The sequence below is a fragment of the Coturnix japonica genome, chromosome 3 (assembly GCF_054131305.1).
Source record: "Coturnix japonica strain WE chromosome 3, WE-NBRP24, whole genome shotgun sequence".
Lineage (NCBI taxonomy): Eukaryota > Metazoa > Chordata > Aves > Galliformes > Phasianidae > Coturnix > Coturnix japonica.
In genome coordinates this window covers 52,796,398-52,821,023 of record NC_140665.1, presented here as the reverse complement: position 1 = coordinate 52,821,023, position 24,626 = coordinate 52,796,398, and the positions used below count along the sequence as shown (strand labels likewise).

The 24,626-nt window shown below is 40.9% G+C and overlaps 1 protein-coding gene and 1 long non-coding RNA gene across 6 annotated transcripts in view; one reads left to right on the top strand and one right to left on the bottom strand.

Moving 5' to 3' along the window:
- PDE7B (phosphodiesterase 7B) overlaps positions 1 to 24,418 on the top strand; it is a 150,742-nt gene extending 126,324 nt beyond the window's left edge. For all 5 annotated transcript variants that reach the window (XM_032443634.2, XM_032443635.2, XM_085543580.1 and 2 more), the window contains 10 exons: positions 5,487 to 5,638; positions 6,148 to 6,211; positions 7,950 to 8,045; positions 9,692 to 9,792; positions 10,160 to 10,291; positions 12,440 to 12,531; positions 13,937 to 14,081; positions 16,049 to 16,145; positions 19,453 to 19,533; positions 21,435 to 24,418. In XM_032443634.2, coding sequence (XP_032299525.2) covers positions 5,487 to 5,638; positions 6,148 to 6,211; positions 7,950 to 8,045; positions 9,692 to 9,792; positions 10,160 to 10,291; positions 12,440 to 12,531; positions 13,937 to 14,081; positions 16,049 to 16,145; positions 19,453 to 19,533; positions 21,435 to 21,652 — 1,178 coding nt within the window. In that variant the 3' untranslated portion in view covers positions 21,653 to 24,418. The remainder of the gene's footprint in view (positions 1 to 5,486; positions 5,639 to 6,147; positions 6,212 to 7,949; positions 8,046 to 9,691; positions 9,793 to 10,159; positions 10,292 to 12,439; positions 12,532 to 13,936; positions 14,082 to 16,048; positions 16,146 to 19,452; positions 19,534 to 21,434) is intronic.
- On the bottom strand, positions 10,002 to 12,337 carry LOC146761406 (uncharacterized). Its single transcript, XR_014944824.1, has 2 exons — positions 11,410 to 12,337; positions 10,002 to 10,725 (listed from the first exon to the last, which is right to left on the bottom strand). It is a non-coding gene; the product is annotated as an uncharacterized LOC146761406 (long non-coding RNA).
- Positions 24,419 to 24,626: the final 208 nt, after the last annotated feature.

Genomic DNA, 24,626 nt, shown 5'->3' with positions numbered 1-24,626 from the left:
AGAAAATAAAACCTAAATTCATTAAAAATTTGGATATAATCTATCCTCCTGTTGTTAAGGCTAATATTTTGTTACTTCTTCGGCTTCTGCAACCCTAGCTCTTTCAATCCCAGAAGTATTACGTTTTAGAGTGGTAGGAAAACTGTAGGACAGGTGTTCTTTAAAATGCCAGCAATTGTGTAGGAACTTCATCATGTGGAAAGTGATCTGTTAAAAGCCACCGTCACCTGAAGCATGATGTTTCAAGAGAAGGGAAAAACCCTATAGCAACATGACTGAGGAAACTGGTGTTCTGGAACCTCTCGCATTTCGTTAACTATATTAGCGAAAGAAGCGTGCACCTCTTCTGTAAACAGGACACTGCATTGATTTCATGCAGTTATGCTGGAAGTTGAAGAATTTAACCTTAACTCAAAGTTTTAAATGCTTTTTCTTTTCTTTTTCTTTTTTTTTTTTTTTTTTTTTTTTTGGTTCCTGCTGATTTTTGGCTTTTCTCTGATGTGTTTGGGGTCCCACTTTCTTTCTCATATATAGACTCTTCCTCATTGGAAGACTGTGAAACTGTGTTTATCCATTCAAAGAGAAGTAATACAGTTGTAACCCATATGAACAGTGGCAGCTAACAGAAAAAGCACTTAACCTCCAAAACTGAGTTTTGTCAAAAGTCAAGGAGCGAAGAACACAATTTACTTGTACTTGCTTATTAAAGTTTTGGTATCGTATTTTGTTTATTCGTTTCTTACAAGAACCAACAAAAGACAGTGAATGAAATAAATCATTTTTACTTGATGGTTACGCACTTATGTTTAGATATTTTGAACTTTAGAATAATCTACGATTATATTACAATAGCACTCACACAAAAAAAAAAAAAAAAGAAAAAAAAAAACAACAGTTTGGGCATTGTGCTTAAAACAAGGTATTACAAACAGCAATCCTGCCTCTAAAACCTCATTGTTGTTTAGCCTCAATGTCATTTTAAATACATTAAAGCAGCAAGTGAAAACAAAGCGTGTATAAAAACCTTTTGGATTCCTCTAGGTTTAAGAAGTCTCATGAGGAATTCTATATTTGCATCATTTCTGTACAACACCTTGCAATCTGTATACAGTATGTAGTGTAAGGTGTTCATCTCTGTCTTCTTAGTGGTGGTGACCAAGTGAGACTTGGAAGTGCAGCTCAGACATTTATCTGAGCATCTTGGTCCTTCTACACTAGGTTGAAAGCAGTCAATTGACAGTTCTCTGTTGCAGTTTTATTGTGCCTTGTATGTTTTCTCAATCCCATCTTCAAAACTGTAGTTTCTTGAGGGTTTGGACTGCACTGTACAGGGTAATGGAAAAGCTTGGACAGCACTGAGAGTAAAGGTTACCTGTACTACTTCTATTTTACCAATGCCTTCTGCAAAGTTCAAATCTGAAATACAACTTTGGGAATAAATTTTTACTTTATCTGTGCCAGTTCACTATTCTTACTTATGCTGCTGCTGTCTTTTGTTTGATGTAAAAAATCCTTGATGTGATTTTTTACAGTGAGAGGACACAGCATTTTTTTCTTGTCATCAGTGCTATGTGCTCATCTTTGTAAGAATTAGTAACCATGTTCTACACGAAGTTTGCTGAACAAGACTTCAGTAAATGTGACCTAAATGCCTGGCTTGATTTGACCAAAAAAAACCCAACCAAATAAACAATGGGCAAATACAGACTATTCTTCGTAAATCAAGTAATGTGTCTTGAGCTCTTAATAAAAGCATTCTAGTCAGCTGTCAAAGCAGGAAATAGTCTCTGGTATTATGGAAGCTAATTGCTTCCCAGGGTCCTCTCTGTTTTCAAATGATCTGGGCAATAAATTGACATTCTGATCCTCACACTTGATCCGTTGGATATTGCAGCACTTCTCCATCAGTCCTGCCTGATTCTTCAGGCATATGCTTGACGAGCAGTGGATAGGTACCCAGTGTCTTTACATCCATGGAACAGGAGCAGGGTACTGTAAATTGTATGAGTCAAAAGCGGATGTTTAAACATGATTTGTGTGTGCTGCTCTTTTGATTTTTCCATCCTTTTAGAAAAGGAAAGAAAAGGAAAAAAACATTTTCTGCTTCTGAATCAGTGGGCTTTTGAAAATTAATAAGCCTGTTGTTACCCATTCATGCTGCTGAGTGACCTGCTTTTATTGTGCTCTGAGCTGCAATAAAATAAAGAAGGAGATGCTGTGAAGGAAAACTCACAGGCATTATCTGAATGCATAACCAAGTTTGTTTACTTGAAAAGAACAATAACAATGTAATGAATGTCTGGTGTAGTGTTAAGTACATCCTTGTCCAAATTTGATTTATGTGCTCGTTCCTGGATGTTAACTCAACCATTGTTAACATAACCTCTGTAATTTTTATGTTCACGCTGCCTGCGGGCACACTCCTGCTCAGCAAAGAAATCCAAAAGAAAACTCCTAGCAGCTCCTAGTGCAGGAAACCTCTTTCCCTGAAATAACAGAGGTTGGGCTGTAGTGTGCTGTAGGTCGTGTTAAGGTGACCAGATCTGTGTAACTGGAGGAGCTCTGTTGGCAGAAAGGTAACCACTATGGCTTATTAACCTCTTGAGGGCTACGTGAAGCATCAAAACATTGTCTGTGATCTGATAGCATGCACACATGATAGGGATGTCAAGTGCCCTCCCTCATGAAGAGTTTATCTTAGCTTGCTGCCTGCTAAAACACATCAGGAGATGCACTGTGAGCTCAGGTGAACTGTTTTTGAATGTAAGCATTAAGTTTTGTGAGGAAAGCTTATTTGGATGGTCCTGTAATTGCGTAGGCATGTTAATGCAGTCCCTGCAGCAGTTTTGTTCAGTATACAAAAATGGGATTCTCCAGCCTCTGTGCTAGACAGTAACTCAACAGGATGAGAGAACGCAAATCTCTGAGTAAGACACATTATGCTGTTTTAAGTAAACAAAACATTCAGAAGTTGCCACAATGATTAAACACAGTTCTCAAGGGAAGTTTTATGGGTATAAACAAAAGATATTCTTGCTCGTCTTTCATGTTAATTTCAAAATTGCATGTAATTACTAAATCCTTCCCACATGAGCCCTACATCTTGTTCTCTTTAGGTAGATACTATAACATGTGTTTTGGCGCCCCAGACACCACAACTGATGTATTGCTATCTAGAAATATAGTTTTGATTCACTTCTGTGTCTTGATTTTTGTCAGCTTGAGGATCCTGTGCACCAGGAATGGCTCTGCGCTATTGGGAGATTCTGGCCTGGTTTTGAGCTGAAGGCAAAATTTCAGTGTTTGCTCTGAGCTGCTTTGCTTCTGACTCTTCCTTTTTTTGTATACATATATATATATATATATATTCATGTTGTTATGTTTTTCTCTTCAACAATCATGAGAAGAGGGAAAAGACCAAATGTTGATGGTAATAGTTGAGTGTTTGCAGTGCTTGGAAAACAGCATAATCATAATGAGGCATGTTGCTGAGGATGGTGCAGTAAGCCAGTAGAGCCTACAGCAATCATTTGATAAGTCCCGTGTCTCATGGACAAATCAGTTACTACTGGAATGACCTAAAGGACATGCTTTTAACACAACAGACCTTTACCTCTAAGATCATTAATCTGTAGGAGCTCTGCATCTGAGAGTTAAACAGTAACAGGTGTGGGGCAAAGATGGTATTAGGGGAACAGCGAAGTCAAGAAACTGCTAGCACAAATCTTAAAAAACAAATTGATTTTAAGAGTGTTTTGGTATCTAGGAAATAAACTCAATACCAGCAACTTCTTAGAGGTACTAAGTGAAACAAAATGTAAAGACAGAAGCCTGCCAGACCTATAGTTGTCCATGGATAACTGCTGGAATGTGTATATGTTAATTACCCTTTCAGTAGACTATGGTGGTGTTTCAGCATTTAAAATGTGTGACAATTCAGGAAGGTACTGGCACATCATACCTCAAAATCTAACCTCCAGGCTGGTACAGTAGTGGCATTGTTACTGTTAGCATTCTTACTTTATCCAAGTTGTAATAAAGTTATTTTGTGGTTTTTTTTATTATTAATACTCGGCAGGCACAAATCTGTGGCTTACAAATCTAAGAAAATACCTAAGCCATAGGAAGCATTTGGTGGTTACTGACTTTCTATCACTCCAAAGCTGTGATGTTTAAGAACTGTTGGGTTACATAAGGAAGAAATTTGCTACTGAAAGTGCTCACATCTGCTCTTGGAGAAATCCAAATGCCGAGCCATCTAAGCTTTAAAAAAAAAACAATCAATTACTTACAAGCTTCTGTCCATCAACAAAGCTGTTAGAAGATAGTAAGAAAGATACTACCACTGCCTCTTTTTGCAAAACTTAGGCCAGACTGCAAAATGCAAACATTGCAGTTGTGCGTGAGGTTCTGTTAAAAGTTCAGATGGAATGACCTAGGTCACTGCCAGCTGTAGGAAGCCTGCATAGTCCTCTCTACTTAGCAGTAAAGTAATTTAATTACACTAATGCCAGATTTAATCACTGTGCAATAGCTACCCCTTTTTTTCTCTTTTTCCTTTTTTTTTTTTTTTTTTTTTTTTTTTGTGGTGCATTTAGCCAGGTATGAATGTTTCCTAATATAGTCTTAAGGAATAAAATTATCCGGATGCTGACTTGGAAGAACATATTCTTTTGTGTAACTACAAAGGGAAGGAATTGCCTGTGTATACATCCTAAGTGGGGGACTGAGATGTTTTCTTCATTTATTATTTACTATAGTATATAGGAAGTATAATACAGTGGGACTGTTAACCTACTCTTGGTTCTTTTTCTTTTCTACCCTCTTCCAAAACTGAGTCATGTGTTTGTGCTCTCAAGCCATATTTAGAGTTCTCTCTTGGTGTCATGTTTTGTTTTTGTCTCAAATTGACAGTGAGAGTAGTTGCTGTATTGCAGATGCAGTGCATAAGGCCACCATTGTCTGCTTGGAGTCTACCCAATATAAAGAAGTGCTGTTAACTTCTTGCAAACTCTTAACTGCAGAGAAATGCTTCCTGTCTGTTTGCCAGCAAGGAGCTTCCCATTTTATTACAGATCATGAAACATTACTTCTGTTTGTTTGCTGCTACTCATGCTGCTGTGTCAGTCCTGTCTCATTTGCCATCTAGAGTTTTATATTAACCTCTCCACAGTTACATGTGTTCTACCCATGGTGATTTAGCTTGGATCATGTTAAAGTCTGTGGCAGTATCTTGAATTCAGACCTTCTGACTCCTATATTATTGCTCTGTTTACTGGAATGTGTTTCCTTTCTGAACTAAACAAATGCATTATGCTGAGGTATAGGAAATTGAATGTTTCCACTTCATGAGGGCTGGCAAGAAACATGAAAGTTATTGCTTCTGAATTGTTGTAGCAAATTTTTTATTGTCTCTTTAATAAATAATTGAGAACATTGTCCTTGATCTTGGTCTTCATGGTTTCTGTACTGATTGCTTTTTGTAGATACAACATTCTCAGGGGAAATCGGCACCAAGAAAAAGGTGAAAAGACTGTTAAGTTTTCAGAGGTATTTCCATGCATCTCGGTTACTGCGTGGAATCATACCACAGGCCTCTCTGTACCTGCTGGATGAGGACTACCTTGGACAAGCACGGGTAAGATGGGTCTCGAGATCTCCATGTATCTTAATAATATTCCAAAGAGTGTAAGTTTTGTTTCATTGTTCAGATAAGAATCAATGGCCTCAAGTTGCACTGGGGAAGATTCAGGTTGGATATTAGGAAAAACTTCTCCAAAAGCGCGGTCATGTGCTGGAACAGGCTGCCCACAGAGGTGGTAGAATCACCATCCCTGGAGATGTTCAAGAAACTACAGGATGTTGTACTAAGTGGAAAATGTTGGTGATAGGTGGACAGTTGGACTAGATGATCTTGGAGATCTTTTCCAGCCTTGGTGATTCTGTCTGAATCATTGTAAGCAGCCTTTGTAATATAGCTGAATTTGTTTATTAAACTTTGGTATTTCAAATACATCTCTATAGCTTTCCTGAGCAGAACTTTCATCAAACAACTGGTTCCTGCAACTTCAATATGGAATAATGATTTCAGTCTACTTTGCAGTTTGACATACCAATTTTTTGTCTTTTTGTATTTGTTATTTTTAGCATATGCTATCCAAAGTGGGAACATGGGATTTTGACATTTTCTTGTTCGACCGCTTGACAAATGGTAAGTACTTAAAAAAGAAGAATACATATCTACTTAAGTTATCTTATATATGACTATCTTAAAAATGTCTAGCTAATATTTTACTAAACTTTTCCAGTTTAGATGACTGAAGAGACTTGGACACAATTAGCTACTCTTACAATCATATCCTTGATCTTTTCAAGCTTTTGCCAGAATGTTCATAACTACTGGAAGACATTTAAAGTGTGTTTTTGTGTTAATTTAATCTGTTATATTTGTTATAGTCACATTTTGCTTATTATAAATTACTTATTAGTTTCAAGGAAGTGTTTCAGTTTCCTTTATGTGGGAAACTCCAAAGCAACTTTAAAACAGACTTATTAGATACATGAGTAGATAAATTGATAAGAAGTTGATTTCCATAATAGAAAATGCCTTAAACCAAAAACCTTTGTTTTGGGTCAACAATCTGGATAGAATAAAATACAAAATATATGTAAGACACTAAAACTCAGTGAAACTGGAGCATGTCCAGAGAAAGGGAGCAAAACTGGTGAGGAATCTGGAACACAAGTCTTGTAAGGAGCAGCTGAGGGAACTGGGGTTGTTCAGTCTAGAGAAGAGTAGGCTTAGGGGAGTTCTTATTTCACTCTACTACAACTGCCTGAAAGGAGGCTTTAATGAGATGGAGATTGGCCCCTTCTCCCATGTAACTAGCGATAGGACTAGAGGGAATGGCCTCAAGTTGCACCAGGAGAGATTCAGGTTGGATATTAAGAAAAACTTCTTAATAAGAGTGGTCAGGTGCTGGAATGGGCTGCCCACAGAGGTGGTGGAGTCACCATTCCTGAAGGAGTTCAAGAATCTAGGAGATGTGGTACTAAAGAACATGATTTAGTGGACACTATTGATGATAGGAGGATGGTTGGGCTGGATGATCTTTGAGATCATTTCCAACCTTAATGATTATATGATTTTAAATATGCTATAATAGCATGTGTCAAGTTATATCTGTGCAGTGAATCTGTGTTGGGCAACTGCTGAAGTGGTTATAATCACACCTTTGGCCTTTCTGTATAGCTTGTAGGAATGAGATCCCCCAGTCCTTGCTCTCAATCTAAGTAGATTTGGCTGTAGCAGAAAGTGTAGGAAAGTTGGTTTAAAGGGTAATTTGGCTGAGCAACTGGCAGGGAAGAGTGGAAAGGACTGCAAATGGCAAGGGAAATAAAAATATTTTTTCCAGGTCACCTTTCTATGCCTCTGGTCAGTAGCCAAGGCCAAGTAAGCCTCCACGTCCACATGTTTATTTTCTTTCCTGAGTTACATTAAATGAGAGAAGACTCCCTTCAGACATTGTTTATATTTTGTATGGGTTGGCTTGTTGGGTGTTGGTTTTTTTTCTCTAACTTTTCTGGAAACATCAGCATCGAATTATGCAGTGCAAACTTTTCTAAACACTGTGTATGTGTAGTTGATAATATAATATAGTTGATATTTAGGCTCAGTTTTGTCAGTGTTCCTGATATGAAATTCACATTTCATTCTTACCAGACCAGTGTTACCAAGTGGGACTGACATAGTCATACTGTCAAGTCTTGTTTGTGTAAGAGAGTAATATATGTATAAATTCATTTTTTGAGTATATGAGTATCAGCTATGCTGATGTGTTGGGAACTAAGGTGATAGGAACTCACTAACAGGAAACTACCAACATTCTTAGTCTTGTTTGATAACTACACTTTAATGCAATCTGAGAGTTGTTCCTCTCTGCTTTTAGGAAACAGTCTCGTAACACTGCTCTGTCACCTCTTCAACGTGCATGGACTTATTCACCATTTCCAGCTAGATATGGTTACATTACATAGGTTTTTAGGTAAGTGCTCACCTTTAAACTGTCATTGAATGCAGGTTACAGCTTAAATAGGGCCTCAAAAAAGGCATTGGCTTGTTCTGCATATCTCTGTAAAATCACAGTGTTGTTGTAACGACTTCAGATATTTCTGTGGTATCTATTATGGTACAGTTTACATACAGTAGGGGACTCAATTCAGTACCTGTTAAGTCAGTTGAGTGTCTTAAAAGGCTCTGTATTGGACTTAAGCATCCCATTACCACAGTTGCACTGATGATTTAGAAAAATGTATGTCATGCAGAGAGAGATGTGGTAGGCAGAGGAGGCCCACACAGGCAGGCGTGCATTGCAAGACCTACCCATGCACAATACAATTGTGGTGCAGCAACATTATTTCACTGACTAATAGACCACTGAGGAGACCCAGGGCAGTTAAAAGCTTATGTACAAAATTTAACAAATTATATCAAGCTGTCTACACTGAACAGTGTTGATGAAAGCCCCTGCTGCTGTTCCTGCCAACAGATATATTAGCCCCATGCTGTCTGTGTACCAAAGGAAGGAACTGGCCAAAATCGGTTGCTTTCTGCATCATGTTTTGAATGCAGCTGAATGTTGTTTTGTCAGTGTCAGATAGAGCTTCAAAGGCAGGATCTCTTCTTTAAAAACGCACTACTGTTACTTCTTGAAGTCTTTTCTCAGATGTGGAGACAGATCTCTCTGGATGTACTAGCTGCTGTGGCATGGCATGAGGTGAATATGATGATGAGAGATGGCGAGTGGAGGGTTTAAAGGGTACTGACTATAGCTTCAAATGAACTGAAAACGAAGTGTAGGCAGGGATTTGCTTTGGTGTGGTCCATGCTGGAGACAAGCACTGTGGTAACTCTACCTGTTTGATCAATTTGATGGTGTGAAGAAGAGCATTTTGGGTGAGCCTTTTTGGGACTTCTACCATTTGAGTTGTGTTGCCCCAAAATGGTGCAGGCATTGCTGCAAGGAGCAGATGAACGTGAAACACAAACCTCAGTGGTCTTGAATGCTAATGCAAATGAGATTTAACAGGTATGCACTAAGCATTCAGGTGGAACTCTTCCAGCTCTGCAAACTGAAACAGGAGGAGGGAGTAGTATTTTAAAATGGAAGCGCAGATGTGGCTGTCACAGGAGATCTTTCTTCAAATACGCAAATGCAGTACCTTTTGATTCTCTGTAGGAATGCCTTGGACTGTAGTCCTCAAATAGCAAATGGTGCCAGGATGTCAGGGCCTCTGCTGCTGCTGTAAATCAGGCTGTACTGCCGTAATGACATATTACTCCCCCGTGACAGCAGCCTAAATAATTACACTCCGTTGTGGATAAATTTGTCTTTCTTTCTTATTTATTTTACTCCTGAATGAGAGCCTTCACTGAGGCAAGAAAGAGTTGATTTATGAACTAGATCAAGTGTATCCCCACGGGCCTCACAGATCCTTTCATGCTTTTTTTTTTTCTGAAGGTATCGCAGTAAGAGCCACCAGTAAGATACAGGTATTTGAAGAAACTCCTTAGGCGAAGTTTAGAGTTAACTAAAGTTAGACTGCGAAACCTCAAATTGTATTTTAAACCCCAGTAGTGGACATGGAATTCAGAGACAAAAGGATCTTTGTGTTCTGTTTTGTTTCCTAGTTATGGTTCAAGAAGATTACCACAGCCAGAACCCTTACCACAATGCTGTCCATGCTGCTGACGTCACACAAGCTATGCACTGCTATCTAAGGGAGCCCAAGGTAAGGACAGCCTTTCACATTGACGTTGCTTTCAGATAATGCTCAAAGTTGTTTTCCCAGGATTAAAAACAAACAAACAAAAAAAAAAAAAACAACAAACACTTAAGCGCTATTTTTTAGATAGCAGAAAATGATAAGAAATACAGATTGTAGTGACATTAACATAGTCTGACTCTGCCGATATTCATTCAATAACCACCTCAAAAAGGTTGCTCTCAATTTATTAGTTTATTTTGTTCTTGATGTCTGTGCACAAAACTGAGCAGTCCCGTGTAGTCAGCTGGTTTGTTTATCTGCCAAAAGGGGGGATGGGGCCAGGGGAAGTGTTTACTCTTTGCTTTCTTGTTGTGATTAATGTGTGATTCAGCTTGCCAACTTCCTCACCCCATCGGACATCATGCTTGGACTGCTGGCTGCTGCAGCTCATGATGTGGATCATCCAGGGGTCAACCAGCCATTTTTGATCAAAACGAAACACCACCTTGCCAGCCTGTACCAGGTAAAAAGACTCACCGGGTTGATAATATGTACAGTGGTGTTGGTTTGTGTTTCTTTTTCCTTTAGAAAGCAAGTAAACAGCACGGATGTCTTAAATTGGCATTAAGTTGAAGGAAAATTTAGCTTCACATGACTAGGAAATGGAACAACTAATGAATGCAGTAACTTAAAAAAAAAACAAAAAAAAACAAAAAAAAAAACCAAGATAGAAGAAACCAAAGGAAGAGTTGTAGATAGTTACCCAAACATGCCTAGAGATATAAGGAAAGAACTTTAAAGCAACTACCGTAGGTCATGCCACAGGCTGTCTAGACAAGTATCCTGTTTCTGAGAGCAACCAGTAAAAGAGAGGAACAAGCACCTGGGATAAGTACAGCATTGTTGCTCACCTGGTAGTTATCCTCTCTACTCCGACAAGCAGTAGTACAAGGCTTCCTGAAACAAAAGCACAGCTCACTGATGGGTCAGTGACCATCAATGAACCCATCCTCCACTGTTTTCTGTGGTCTTTTCTGAATGTATTTAAACCTTTGGCCCATGTCAATTACCGTAGCACTGCATTTTATCTACAACTGTCATTTATGTATAAGCAAGCTATCTTTGCTTGTATGTGTATTTGCGTGTATGGTAAAAAAAGCGTGGGAAAGCAATCTCTCTGGAGATCAGAGCTAAAAACAACAGTCTGCGGGCCATCACAGAGATCATGGATGATCTCCCTGCATGGATGATCTCCCCTCCAGCCTAAGTGATCAGATAACTAATGGCAATTAGGCTTAATAAGGCAGTAGAGCGTTCCTGGGTGGAAGAGCTGACTCCTGATTGTTGGCAACTGCTTCAGGGATTCAGGCTATCCGCATTTAACAGGGGAGTCATATGACTTCATGCTCACTTGTCACTTGTTAACTTGACCTTTCCTTTTCCCTGTTCCATGTCCTTTAAGTATGGGATAGTAGGTGCTCTACTGGCTTTGAGTTCTCAAATAGCAGCAGGCGAAGAGTGGGGATTTACAGAAATGGAAATCTGGATTGGATACCTGACTTAATTTTTCCTTTGAGTAATTATTAGCTGGATGCAAGGATGTGCTTGGATGCCTGTATGCTCAGTCGTGCTCTGGCTCACCTTCAGTGTGACCAAATGTCAGGCAAGCAGGTTTCCATGCAGAGCTCAGGAGTGCTCCATGCCAGCACAGTAAAAGTAGATGCAGGGCAGAGGCTGACAGTCTCTCAAACTCAGCTGTTGGAGAGAAAAGGAAACAAGTGTCTCTTTCCATGCAGGTAAATCATTTGTTTGCTAAGCAAAGCTTCAGAGGGGGAACCAAGGTCTAACAAGGTGGGCCGAGGGCCCCACAGTGTGCTCTGCTCTGTGCAGGTGGCTGAGTACATACACTGCCAAGAGGTGCAGAGACAAAAACAAAATGCAGAAGTCCTCTACTGGGGGTTCTACTTGTAGCTGAGAGCAGGCAGGAGAACAGAAAGGAGAAATCTGATGAGTACCAATCTTTTCTCACATTTAACTCATGAAACTACAGTGCCTTGATTTGAAATTAACTCTATGCCATATTTTAATTCAGCTAGCCCAGCGTAATCTTTACAATGAATACATCTTTACATATGCTTGCTCTGCATTCTTGACCCAGCAGTCTTTCCATATCTATGTTGATAGCATGACAGAAGAAATATGAACAACTCACTACCAGTGGCTTAGCTCAAAACCACTGCAGCAAGCATGCAGGGACATCCCTTATTTCTCCTTGGTTAGAGTACAGGGTTGCAAAATCCCATCCTGATGTATTTAGGCAAGAGGAGAATAAGGATATTTAAGTTGGCTGATGAACAGAATTGCTTTTAAATGTCATGAGGCCTGCTCCTAGCTTTATAGCTTGTTCTGAGTTCTTATGGTTGGAAAGTTGCTGTTTTGTTGTTGTTTTTCCCCAGTAACTATGGTTAATCTTAGCTAGGGTATCTAGGAGTACAGTATCTTTAACAATAGAAATTCAGACAGATTCTTCTAATCTGAAAGCTGGCTAAAAAGCAAAGATTTTCATGTTAATTGTCTCTCGTTTTGTTACGGCAAGCAACATTCAACCAAGTCTGGGCATCATGAGATGTACCTGCCTAATCCTTGCATGTATCTCTTTTGTTCCTACCAGAATGTTTCAGTGCTAGAAAATCATCACTGGAGATCTACGATAGGCATGCTTCGAGAATCACGGCTCCTCGCTCATCTGCCCAAGGAGGTGACGTAAGTGTCAGCTAGAGAAAACACATCTCTGAAACTAATCCTTGGCTTCCGTCACTCTCCTTCAAAGGGGCACGGGCAGTGAGGCCAGACTTCAGAGTAGGCTGTCCAACTTTTTGGCTTGCCTGGGCTGCACTGAGTAAAAAGAAGCTGTCTGGAGCCACATCTACAAAGATTGCTCCAAAAGTAATGCTTCCTAATTATTTCCATGGAAAACAGAATGAACAGAAAGAGCACAACACTATTTAGAAGAGCAAATTCTCAGCTACAAAACATTGGTTTTCAACACAGTAACCACCATTTGCTGTGCATTTTCACCAGCAATGAATAAGAGCCTGCATGCTGTGCTTATAAAAGTCTGCACCAGCAGTGGTAACTGACTGTCACTGTTGCCACGTACTGCCAAAAAGCAATGACATGACTAAGGCATGATTGTGAAGTGAGGTGTAATTCTGGTAAGAGAGGGCTTATGAAAATGGGTAGAGAGTCATGATCAAATTTGGGATTTCAACTCTATACATTCCATTTGAAAATTCACGAGTCATATATTCATGTGGACTGGAAATGGAGTTGCAAATGACTGATGATTTTTTTTTGTCAGTCTTGTAGCCTGTTCTCAAATTCCTTTATCAAAAGAAAAAGCACGGCTGCGTGTTTTTCTCTGTTCACAGGACTGTGTCTAGCCAACGTATCAAAATCCATCAACATATCTGCCAGCACTGTGAGCTGGCACTGCCCTGTGCCCTCATGGGGCTGATAGCACTCCCATGTTTGGTGGGTGCTGAGGGGCCGGGCTGCCACCATGATGGCATGGGGCAGGGGGGAAGCCACAGTGCCAGCTGTGCCGGGCTGCATGCAGCCTGTGGGCTGTGGGTTGGATGTGTCTGGAGAGTAGGCTGAATGTCCTGCTGCTCTCACCAAGGAATGGAGATCGAGACAATGAGCACCCAGCAATGCTAAGGTTTAATTACAGGTGACTTTGCCAGACGTATGCACAAGTTACCTGGAAGCAGTAAGCTCTTTACCCCTCTAGAAATCGTTCACATCAAACCAGCAACTTCTGTTCAGTACTACTTTAAATGTGCATTCTTCAGTGGCTGGAGTAAGATGTGTTTTTCTAGATGTACCATGCTATTTGATTTTCCCTTTCCTAGTGCTTTCTGGAAGCTTTCACAACCACCTACGCAAACAAGCATCTTTCTTCCACATTATCCTTTCCTGCCGAAGCCATTTAGGCAGCTAGAGCAGTTGTATCCTATCAACCCCAGCAGAAAATGACCAATCAGATCAGATTGGATCTGTAAAGAATGAGGAAGCTTTATGCTGGCTGTGGTGTGTAGCAGGTTGTTTTGAGCTATTAGAGTCCAATGGTTCCGTGACTGATGAGGCTTATTTTCCTTAATTGCAGACAAGACATCGAACAGCAGTTAGGCTCCCTGATCTTGGCAACAGACATCAACAGACAGAATGAGTTTTTGATTCGTCTGAAGTCTCACCTTGACAATCAGGATTTGAGACTGGAGGATGCACGAGACAGACATTTTATGCTACAGGTAAGTATTAATAATTTGTTACCACTATTGCTTTCTTATTCAAGTTGTGGTATTTCCTAGGACATGTTAGAATAGCGCAGGACAGTGTGTCTGACCAATAGCATCACATTACCTATCACTATAACCTGTTTCTGGCATGTCAGAAAAGCTTAAGATGCATTTAGTATTAACCTTACGTGATTTCCTTGGGTTAAAAAGCTGGGAATGCAGCAGACATAGGAGTGTCACATGCTTAGAAATGATGATATGCTACTAGTTACTTCTAGACCACCGCATCTCTTTCAAGTAATGCCTCAATTTTATTCTCCTTATGGCAAATATCACTTTGCTGGTGTTATTTTCTAGTGATGGGCAGGAGTGCCCCCTTCTTGGTGTTTTTCCCAAGACAATCTGACATAAGGTGTCCAAGATCTGTTCCTGTGGCTGATGTTCATAAACTGTCTCTGCAGAGACAGCTGTTGCTATGGCAGCAGGTGTTTCTCTATTGAATCTTTCCTGCTAATGAAGAAACCATGTTTTATTTAAAAATGAAACAGATTCAAACTGATTATTCTAGCTAAGCTTCAGTCGTTAACTGCCTCCTCAAAAAAAGCCTCTACTTATAAACACATTATTGTGATTAAAGTAGCTGTATATGCATGATTCTGTGCAGAAATGACGTCAGTTTCCATCTTAAATACATAAAAGAGTTTAATCATTGTCATTTACAAAAACAAACATCTACACGCTTCCACTGTGCCGAGGTTACGGGAAAGGTGACAGCCGCAAGGAAGTAAGTGCTGATCTGTTGCTTCTTCCCCCTCCAGAAGCGTGGGAAATGCAGCAATCTGCTCGTCTGCCCTCCATGAAACATGGTCTTCTGTCAGGTTCCTGCACAGCCCACGCAGGGCAGGATGATGGGCTTATCATATTTCTGGTTAGATTAGGCAAGAAAGTTGTGCAAATGTCAAGGCACGGGGCTTACAGTTTTCAACTATAGCAAAAAAATTCCTTATGCACTTCCTTGAAGATAGATAGAAACTAGGACAGAGGCCGGGTGAGATTTGCTAAGTTGGAGGATTATTTGTGGAAGAAGGAAAAAAGAAAACAAGAAGTGTTCATGGATGAGGCTAGGTTAACGAATGTTGTTTTAATTCACGGTAACATTAAAGCTAATCAATTTAATCCAGAGAGAAAAGAGGCTTGGAGATCTCTCTCCTCTGGTTAACATATCTGAAATTATACAGGAAACACTTGTGTTTTCCTCTGAGCGCTGGATGAATTCTGCCCTCTGTCCTGCTGACTGACTGTGTTCAGGTTATCTAGGAAGATGCGAGGCTCACAGCACCTTGTTCCAAGCAGTAAGACAGACAGACCATTACATAGCTCACTTTTACGAAGCAGTTACTTGATTGTAAAAATCTCTTGCCCTGCTGTACTCATTCCCCTGCAAAGCACGTAATAGCACTGGTTAGCTAAGTGAAACCCAGCCAGAGGCATTGCAGAGGGCCCTGTGCTGAGCGTTGTAAAGGAAAACACACAGACATTAAAATGAAGTGTAACTAAAGTGAGATGAGAGGTCGCTCAGACCACAGGGAAGCAACGCCTGAACGGTCTCGCACCAGCTTGGCTCGTCCTTCCCTCAGCATCGCACACGGAGCTGAGCCAGGCAATCAGCAGGAGCCAGCCTGCAGCTTGTCTTGGCTTGCTCCTAGCAGGGAATATCCAGAAGACTTTGCCATCTTGGAATTTGGCCCTCCTCTTGTTCTCACTGCAGTAAACCAGAGGGCTGAATGAAAGGTTTGTTTGCAGCTGAAGTAAATGCTCTTTCCTCAAAAGGCACATTTGGGCGAGACTCAGCGCCCAACGGGTGATCTTAACCCTTCCTGCTGGTGAGGCCTGGGAGTTTCACAACTGCAGATTTACCACTGAAGCACTCCTGGATAACGATCTCTTTTCTCACTGCTGCTTTTCTCCTTTGCTTTCAGATTGCACTCAAGTGTGCTGACATCTGCAACCCCTGCCGGCTGTGGGAGCTGAGCAAGCAGTGGAGCGAGCGGGTCTGTGAGGAGTTCTACCGCCAAGGTCAGCCCCTGCTCGGGACACAGAGCCATTATGTGGAGGCAGCCTTCCTTGGTCCTTGAATCCTCTCACAGTGTGCTGCACCTCAGCTCTTAAATTTTGCAGAGGAACCCACAGCTTGCCTCCGCACTGAGACCTTTCAGGCCAGCCTTAGCATGATGAAACCACGTCAGGGCTACAGTATGCTAAAATCACAGATTGGCTTGGGTTGGAAGGGATCATCTAGTTCTACTTCAGGCAGGGTTGCCATGCTGTAAATCAGACACTAGATAAGGCTGTCCAGGGTCCTGTCCAGCCTGGCCTTGAATCATCCCACTGGCTGCTGCGTTTTATCTCACTGTTCAGACTCTCACTACAACTCCTACAGGAGTCTCACCCTTCAAGTTTCCCAAACATGACGCACTCTTTTGCGTACAAATGCAGAGAGTTCAAAAGCAGTTCCCCAGCATGGCAAGCCCCCCCTCCTCACACGGCTTACAGGAACAAAGTAGGCAAGCCAGTGCTCTGCTAGAACCTATTGCAAATGCTTCAGACCCCTGCAGAGAGCTCAGTCATGCAGGGCTTTTTTTAAACCCAGTAATTGCACCATTTGGCTCTATCTGCATAGGCAAGGTCATGCTGTGCTACAACATGGGCAGGGTGCAGCGGAGTTTAATCACTGCTAAATTCTTTGTTCACAGCATCCTGAGAGCCTCAGGCAAGCGATACAAATTCTGGAAGAGCACACAATGAAGTACTCAATTCAGTTAAAGTTCCGCTGTATGGAATTAAGCGACGTTTGGGCTGGTACCTAGTACAGTTAGTCCATAGCTCTAACAAACAAGGACAAGTAGGACAAGTTAATTTTTGGCCAATGTCAGTTTAAACCGGTGAAATGTCTTTGACTTCGATGCTTTTGCAGTAACAGAAGCAACTTGCAGGATGTGGGTTTGTGTCATCAGATGTACAGCCAAGGCATAATATCCAGGATGTGAAGGCAGGGCCCCAGTTGTCCCATGCCTCATCTTTAGGACCTCAAGGGACCACGCTAAGAAAGGCAGCAGCCTCAGCTCTTACAGACTTCTGCTTTAGACTTCTGCTTTTTCCCCGAGACTCCCAACATACCATTCTAAAATATACCTCTATGAGACAAGTTTTATATGCACTATACATATGAGACCAGTTAGAGCTGCACAAGGAAAATAGGAGCAGTTATGTGGGAGCCTGTTCAGAATGCTGAGTTTGACTGTCACTGGTGGCTGTGTAGTCATGGTAAAGTATGTTAAAGTACGTATTATTTTAGACCTCTCTACCTCCTTAAAAACGATGCTGGGTCTAGAAGGTATTTTTTGTGATGTTTGTAGGCAGGTATAACCAGAATTAGTGCACTGTTTAGTTTTTCTTCTGTTATGCATACAGAAGTTTGAACTCCTTGGTTTTTGTTTTGTTATGAAACATTTCTAATGCCATTTTAACACCATTTGATTGTTTGTGAGGCTCAAAATGCTTCCCTGATATTTCCTAACTACCTAGTTAAAATGAAAACGCTCCCCTCACATTTAAGAAGCAATTGTGTGCTGCAGTAGAGAGAAAGGTAAGGCTTAAAAATGCACATAGTATGTACAGGATGATAGAGGCTGAGTCAAAACTGTCCATTACTGGGTATAGAATAAATGTGCTTTCAAACAGAAACAGTGGATATGAAGCAAAAACGTTTGTTTTAGGTTGAATGTGATGTTATGTCTGTTCTAGCATAACATTATTTATGGATACATTTGTTCTAAACAGCACTTGCATTATCCATCCTTATTAGTAAATAAAATGGACAAGCAGAACAGCACAGCCTGTACGTAGCTGTGCTGTACTCAGGAAAGGGGCTGTACCTCATGCAGTGCCCCAAAGACTTGAAGCCTGGTAGTGTCTCTGAGAATGCAAGCAACCACATAAGATGAGAGTTCCACTCACAGTGTTTAAAAATATTAATTTGCAGCAATCATCTAATGGACTAATGCTTGCATGTGGAAATCAGATCTCCCCTATGAGACAGGTGGTTGCTGTCTGCATGGCAACAGCATCTTCAACTGGAGAAATCAAGGCTCCCTGAGCTGCTGTGCTGCTGAGTTCTTGTATGCAGCTAACCTGTGGTCCTCTCCTGCCACTCCAGCATCTCTGTGATCATTGCTATCCATTGCCATTATGTTCTTAGCAATCACAGAATGGCCTGGTTTGAAAAGGCCCACAGTGATCACCTAGTTTCAACCCCCTTCCTGGGTATAAAGTCACCCACCACTAGACCAGACTGCCCAGAGCCCCATCCAGCCTGGAATCCAGCTAATTAAAAAATAAATGAATGTAAATAAAATAAAATAAATAGATAAATTAATAAATAATTGTATTAAATAGTAAATAAATGTATGGAAGTGTTCTGTGTGACCCTTTTTCCACCTTGCAGGAACAGTTTCTACTGACTACGTGTAAGCATTGTTACAGTGCCCAATGTGGTCAATTTTGCTGCAGGTAGAGTTAGGGTGAGCAGATCCATCACTGAAGCTGTTCATCAACATTTTAAAGCAGACTGTAGGGCCAGTCACTGCAGGAGTCTTCTGGATGTGAACCTGGAACTGTCCTGAAACATCATCCTCCAATTGATCCCATGCTGCTCTGTGAAAGTGGGAAGGAGTTCAATCAGCCACTTAATTTCAAGTCCATTTTGTACAGGAGACTCTGTAAGAACTTCCTGGATGACCCAGGGAATTAATGATGCAAGTTCAGCATAAGAATAGCCCTCATACAAAACTATATATGACACAAATGTAAGACGAACTTGAATTTCATCCTTCTTTCCTGCTTACAACCTTAATCCTATGATTTTTGACACATGAATTGCTGCTCTGGCTTGTAGTAGTTTGCTGGTGCAGACACAGCTGTGGGTTGCCAGGCACCATCATCCTTCAACAGCAATTTTTACAAGCACACAGAAGCAACTCACGCTGTAGCACTGCAGTTTTCTAGTAGGATGTTAGAGAAGCTATCTATCTTAAAAATGAAGGTTCTCAAAATACTTACAAAGTGTTTACATTTAATGTTCATTCAAAATTCACCTTTACTTGGAGAGATTTTTCTTCTTTGCATGCTTACTCAGTTTCTTTGATACCTTGAAGAACAAAAAGAGGCCAAAGAGACAAATAAGGTACTTAGACATTTAATGTGGTTCTCACTGGTGCCAGGATCCAGCTGCTGAAAACCATACAGCTGAAGTCATTGTATGAGTTTGATGCAGGTGTGGAAATAAAAGTAGCAGAAATAATTATTTCCTTTTTTAATGTTGTAGGTGACCTGGAACAAAAATTTGAACTGGAAATAAGCCCACTTTGTAACCAGCAGAAGGATACAGTCCCAAGCATTCAGATTGGTAAGTAAGTGTTAGCTTCATTCTGTCTCCTCCACGTTTATCTATCTCTGCGTGGCACAGGCTCAAACAGAAACTGAAACCTGATATGCGATAAAATCCATCTGCAACATAAACCCAGTGAATCAGCAGCAAAGGTCAGCTTCCTGAATATTGAATACCTGATCTAGGATTGACTTACTTCTTGCTGTCTTCATCAGTTGACACGTAACAACATTGCTTCAAATGCGTCATCAGCCAGTTGCAATCTTATTGCTGTGGAATACTTTGGCTGTTTGGGATGAAGGAAAAGTATCTCCACAACTGCTGAGCACACTGCAAAACCTCTCATTTAAAGTAGCAGCCCCCTTATTTTTCTGTCCAGTTTCCCACAGATTCTTTGTAAACACTGCACAGTATGATGCTCCTGCAGGATCCAGTGCTGAACATGAAAAGATTCATTAAGAGCCTTCAGGCCATGTTCACTGTTGCCTTAGTAGTTCTCTGAGTATCTCAGGTCATCAAGTCAGGGCAGCAACTCCAGTTTCTTCATTTTCCCTTCTTTTTAAAAACATTTGAGCTGTCCTCCATATGCATCCCCCTGTCACACTGCCTGTAGAGCACTGAGCAGTTCTCTGTGCTGCACACTGCCATCCCCATAGCCTCCCCTTGCTGGACAGCAGATTGAGCTCAAGCAGCAAGAAAGTTTCCATGGCAGTGCTTGCACATGACTCTCAGCAGCCCAGTGGTTACTTCGCAGTTAGCATTTCCATAAACACATCTGCAGTTTCACACCATATGCATAGGTTGTTAAGCAGATAGCTGTATAACCACAAAACACTACTAGTATCACAACAGAACAATTGCTTCTTAGGTGTTTATCTTCCTCTTCCAGAAATATCAGGCAGAAATTGATATAAAGTAAGTTGTCTGTATTACAACAACCTGCAGATAGATACTACATACAGATAAACCAGCTACCATTTGTCTGTCCCCATGTAACAAAGATACAGCCATACTGCACTAGAGTGGGCCTTGAAACATTTTTTCTGAGCTTGTTTTTGTGGGAATCAAACTGCAGATTTAAGCCTTAAAAGTTTTATTTCCATTTGTTTTCATCTATCAGTGATTTTGCTAGAAGTACACGAACTTAAATGCAAGCTTTTCCTGTATGCAATACAACCCCACGTTAAGGTCACTCTTCAGCAGGTCAGAACAGACAACTATTTCTGACGCAGAGAAGTTGTTGCATCGCCTTCCCATGTGATATCAAAGGGATATCAAAGGTCAGCACACATATCTCAACTGCTGTCCTTGTCTGCACTCTGCAGTACAAAAGATATTTATGACATATAAGACAGTATATGGAAGCCCCCAAGCTACTGGAGCCTGGAAGGTTCTGGCATAGGAAGTAGAAAAACCACAGCATTACTCACTGCTTTTGCAGCGATAACCTCAAGCACTTCAAGGGGCTTGGACACCAGTGCAACCCATGCTCAGCTCTCATGCACAGCTGAGGCAGGGGAGCCTGTTCCCCTGTTTCTAGAATAAATTTAACACTGAAAACCACTACTGATAGCATAAGAGTCACAATAAACATCCTTATTAGAATGTGTAAAAAAGAAACCTGTCCAAACCAACCATTTAAGGCAGAGGGTTACTTTCTAGTCTGAAATCTCCTCAGAGTAGGATGCACTCTGTCCAATTTAACTTACCCCAGACAGACAGATCCCTATCATTGCAATGCGTGCTGTCAAAAGTTGCCCATTTCAAGAGGAGCTGATGGTTGCTTGAATGCTTATTGTCATCATTTCTCTTCAAGGTTTTCACAACTTGTAGCACTGTACTCTGCTCAGGAACTCTGTGGGGGATAATGCACTCAGGGAATTAATTTGTTCCTCACCTGCTGTACTCTTTCTCCCTAGGGTTCATGACGTACATTGTAGAGCCACTCTTTGAGAGGTGGGCCCAGTTTACAGGAGACACCCCCTTATCTGAAAACATGCTAAACCATCTCAGGAGGAACAAGGCAAAGTGGAGGAGTTTGCTCCATAAGCAACACAGCAGTAGTAGGAGCAATGACCACTCAGGTCAAGTGACTGGCAGCCAGGAACAGACTTTAAATGAAGAAGAAACTCCTTAGTGGCAGCTTTGCACTTTTCCTTATAGCACTGCTATCTCCGTCTTGATCACAGCAGCAAGCAGAATCCTGAGGAGTTAGGAGCCTGTTGTCAAGACCATGGAAAGGGAAGAAATGGCAAAGCAGATACTGTAAGGGTCCTCATGAACAAACCCATGGTTCTGCTGGTTCCTTTCTGGATCTCCTCCATCTTCCTCTCACCTCTCTTCATTCTGTGCATGCCTAATGCCATCTGTCACTTCAGATCACGAACTGCTTGAATGCAGGGTCCCAGCCAGCAGAGCTGAAGCCGAGCCAGTTACTGCTGCCGTGAAGCAGGGAGGATTACCGAGAGAACAGAGGAGGATAGAGGCACTCTTGGTTATATATTCATTTACCATGAGTCATACTGTGACATATGTATATAGGCCCAGAACGCCGTACGCTTTCCAGTCTGGCAGCTGGGCTGCACATGAAACCACCAGCATCTTCAGAACCCAGAGGACACTGGTTGAGTGAGACAGCACTCGCAGAGGGCAGAGAGAATCTGGTTATTTTAGTAATTAAAATAAAAACCTTTTTAACTTTTGTATTCTGTGCACTAAACAGATCTATAAACTTTGGACTGAAGTTACACAACTCTGTGTACACAACTCCAGTGTAACAAGGCTCATTTTGGTAATCATTTTTATGCCACTTTGGATAAAAGACGGGCATCTTCTCATTGCAAGGAACAGTATTCCCTCGCAAATGAAGGGGAAGGTGTTGCTGTACAGTCTAACCCTCTGAAACATGAACAGATCTACCTTTTGAGTACTGTTTCAAGTAACATGTTTATATTCATGTGTGTATATTTTCTGTAAATACGAGACGCTACTGATTCCCATGCCAAAATACTGGAGTATTGTGGGATTGCTACCTGTAAAAAACATTGGCACTGTGAACAGAATACTGTTAGTTTTAATACAAGAGAAACCATTTGTAAATACGTTACAGAGTTTATTAATATTCACTGTTGTTTGTGGATAAAAGCCTTAACTTTTAGCATCCTTCATCTTCTGATAGCTGCCAAAAATCATATGAACACAAGATACAATTCTGTACTGCCTTTCCACTATCGAAGGTGTACCACAGGTCATTAGGGAATGAAGTCTGGCAGGATAACTTCTTGAAAACTTCAAACACATTCCATATGGGTCCGTGTCGTTAAACCGTAGCACCTTGCACATTCAGTATAGGCAAAAAGAGAGCCTGAAGTTCAAAACAAACAAGCAAAGCCAGAAGTCCACAGCAACAACCACAGATCAACAATTCAATCAGATTAACATTAAGTCAAGAGTGTGATTTTTTCATTAAATAGCATAATGATCTAAAAAGCACGACATCCTAATAATTCTGGAATTCAGTTCTTTTCTTAAGCGATGTTGTAGTGGATATGGGTTCCCCCCTATATTCTCTTACTCAGATATCCAGCATATAAATACATTTGTATTTTTCTTTTCATTGAAAAAAAGAAAAGAAACCTTCAACCAACTGCTAGATCTGTCTCACTCACTGAAGGAAGAAATGCTTTCCAGTCAGCCTGTTAAGGAAAGTCCTCGTAACTTTCATAGTAGTTGAGGAATTGTTGGTTTTTCTGAAAGATACATGGCCCTACTTATGTCATAAACAGCCTCAGTTCATTCTATGCGAAGCTTCCTTTAAGCTTCCATGATTTCACCAAGATCGCATTCTTGGGCACTACTGCATGGCACCAAAGGGATTGCCTTCTCTCCCCAAAAGATCTAATAGCGTCCAGACAAAGTAAAGCATTGTTAAACCCTCAGCACATCAAATCAGCACAGCTGCTTTCCAAAAGAACTAGCAGATATAGCCATGTGACCATGTTCTGGTACAGTGTCTTTGGACAGGCCAACAAAGCACTATTTAAGTTGGTGTTTGAGAGAACTCTTAGAGAGTTGCAAGGGTAGATGCAGTAGAATTTAGTTTTAGTTACAGGGAACACTGACTCTGTCAGACAAAGTCTTCACAATCATAAAGTGACTAACATGTTTAAAGGACAACAGAATGCACAAGGTTTAGTGAAGGATGCTTTATTCTACTAAGTCAGTCACTGGACTTGTATCTTCAGAAAAAAAGGACTGAAATTCAGTGAAATAGGAAGGTGGAAATCACTAGCTATGAGTAACAGAAAATTCTCCTTCCTCCCTCTTGTAAACAGGACTCATATATTAGATGTGCCACAACAGTCAAAGAGAAGGAGTCGAGTTGTGGTAGAATAAAATTATTTCTAACTATAGGACATAAATGCCTTTTTAACCACCTGATGGTGGAGGTGGGAGCATCACCACTTTACAGCTTTTTAGATAGATATTCCTTCATGACAGATTTAGGACAATTATTAGGACATTATACAAGCAGTATAATGGGCTGCCTACAAGCACTTAAGTACATACAAAAGAATATCATTTCCCTTGTTTTGTCTTTTATACTAAGAAAATGAAGCCATTTTCCATCTAGTTCAAAGAATTCTTTAAAGTGTTCTGAGGTTTAGTTAAATAAACCTGGTGCCTAGCAGCATAAAAAGCTCTTGACAGAAACATTGCTGTGCTGCTGAGGAGCATCCAGAAAATAGGTCCAACAGGAGAGCTTAGTGCACGTCAAGTTCTGTTACAGCTACAGTGCATCCAAGGTTTTTTCTGTAATTAGAGCCTAAGGGGCCTATTACAAGACTGCTCTTACCAAGAGAAATCTTCCTAATAAACTTTGAAAAGCTGCTCTTAAAATAAAGGGGTTTTTTTGTTGTTGCTGTTTGTTTTGTCCGGGGTTGAGGTTGGGTGCACTGAACATTCTTGCTGAATTTCAATCACCCTATCTAATGAAAAGGTGCTTGAAATAAGAAATAAGTTCAGGGTGGCTCTAGAAATGCTTCTGTTGTTCAAAGCCAAAGCCATTACAGAAGTTTGGGTCTGGACCAGTTTGCCTCAGGTGCTCTAGA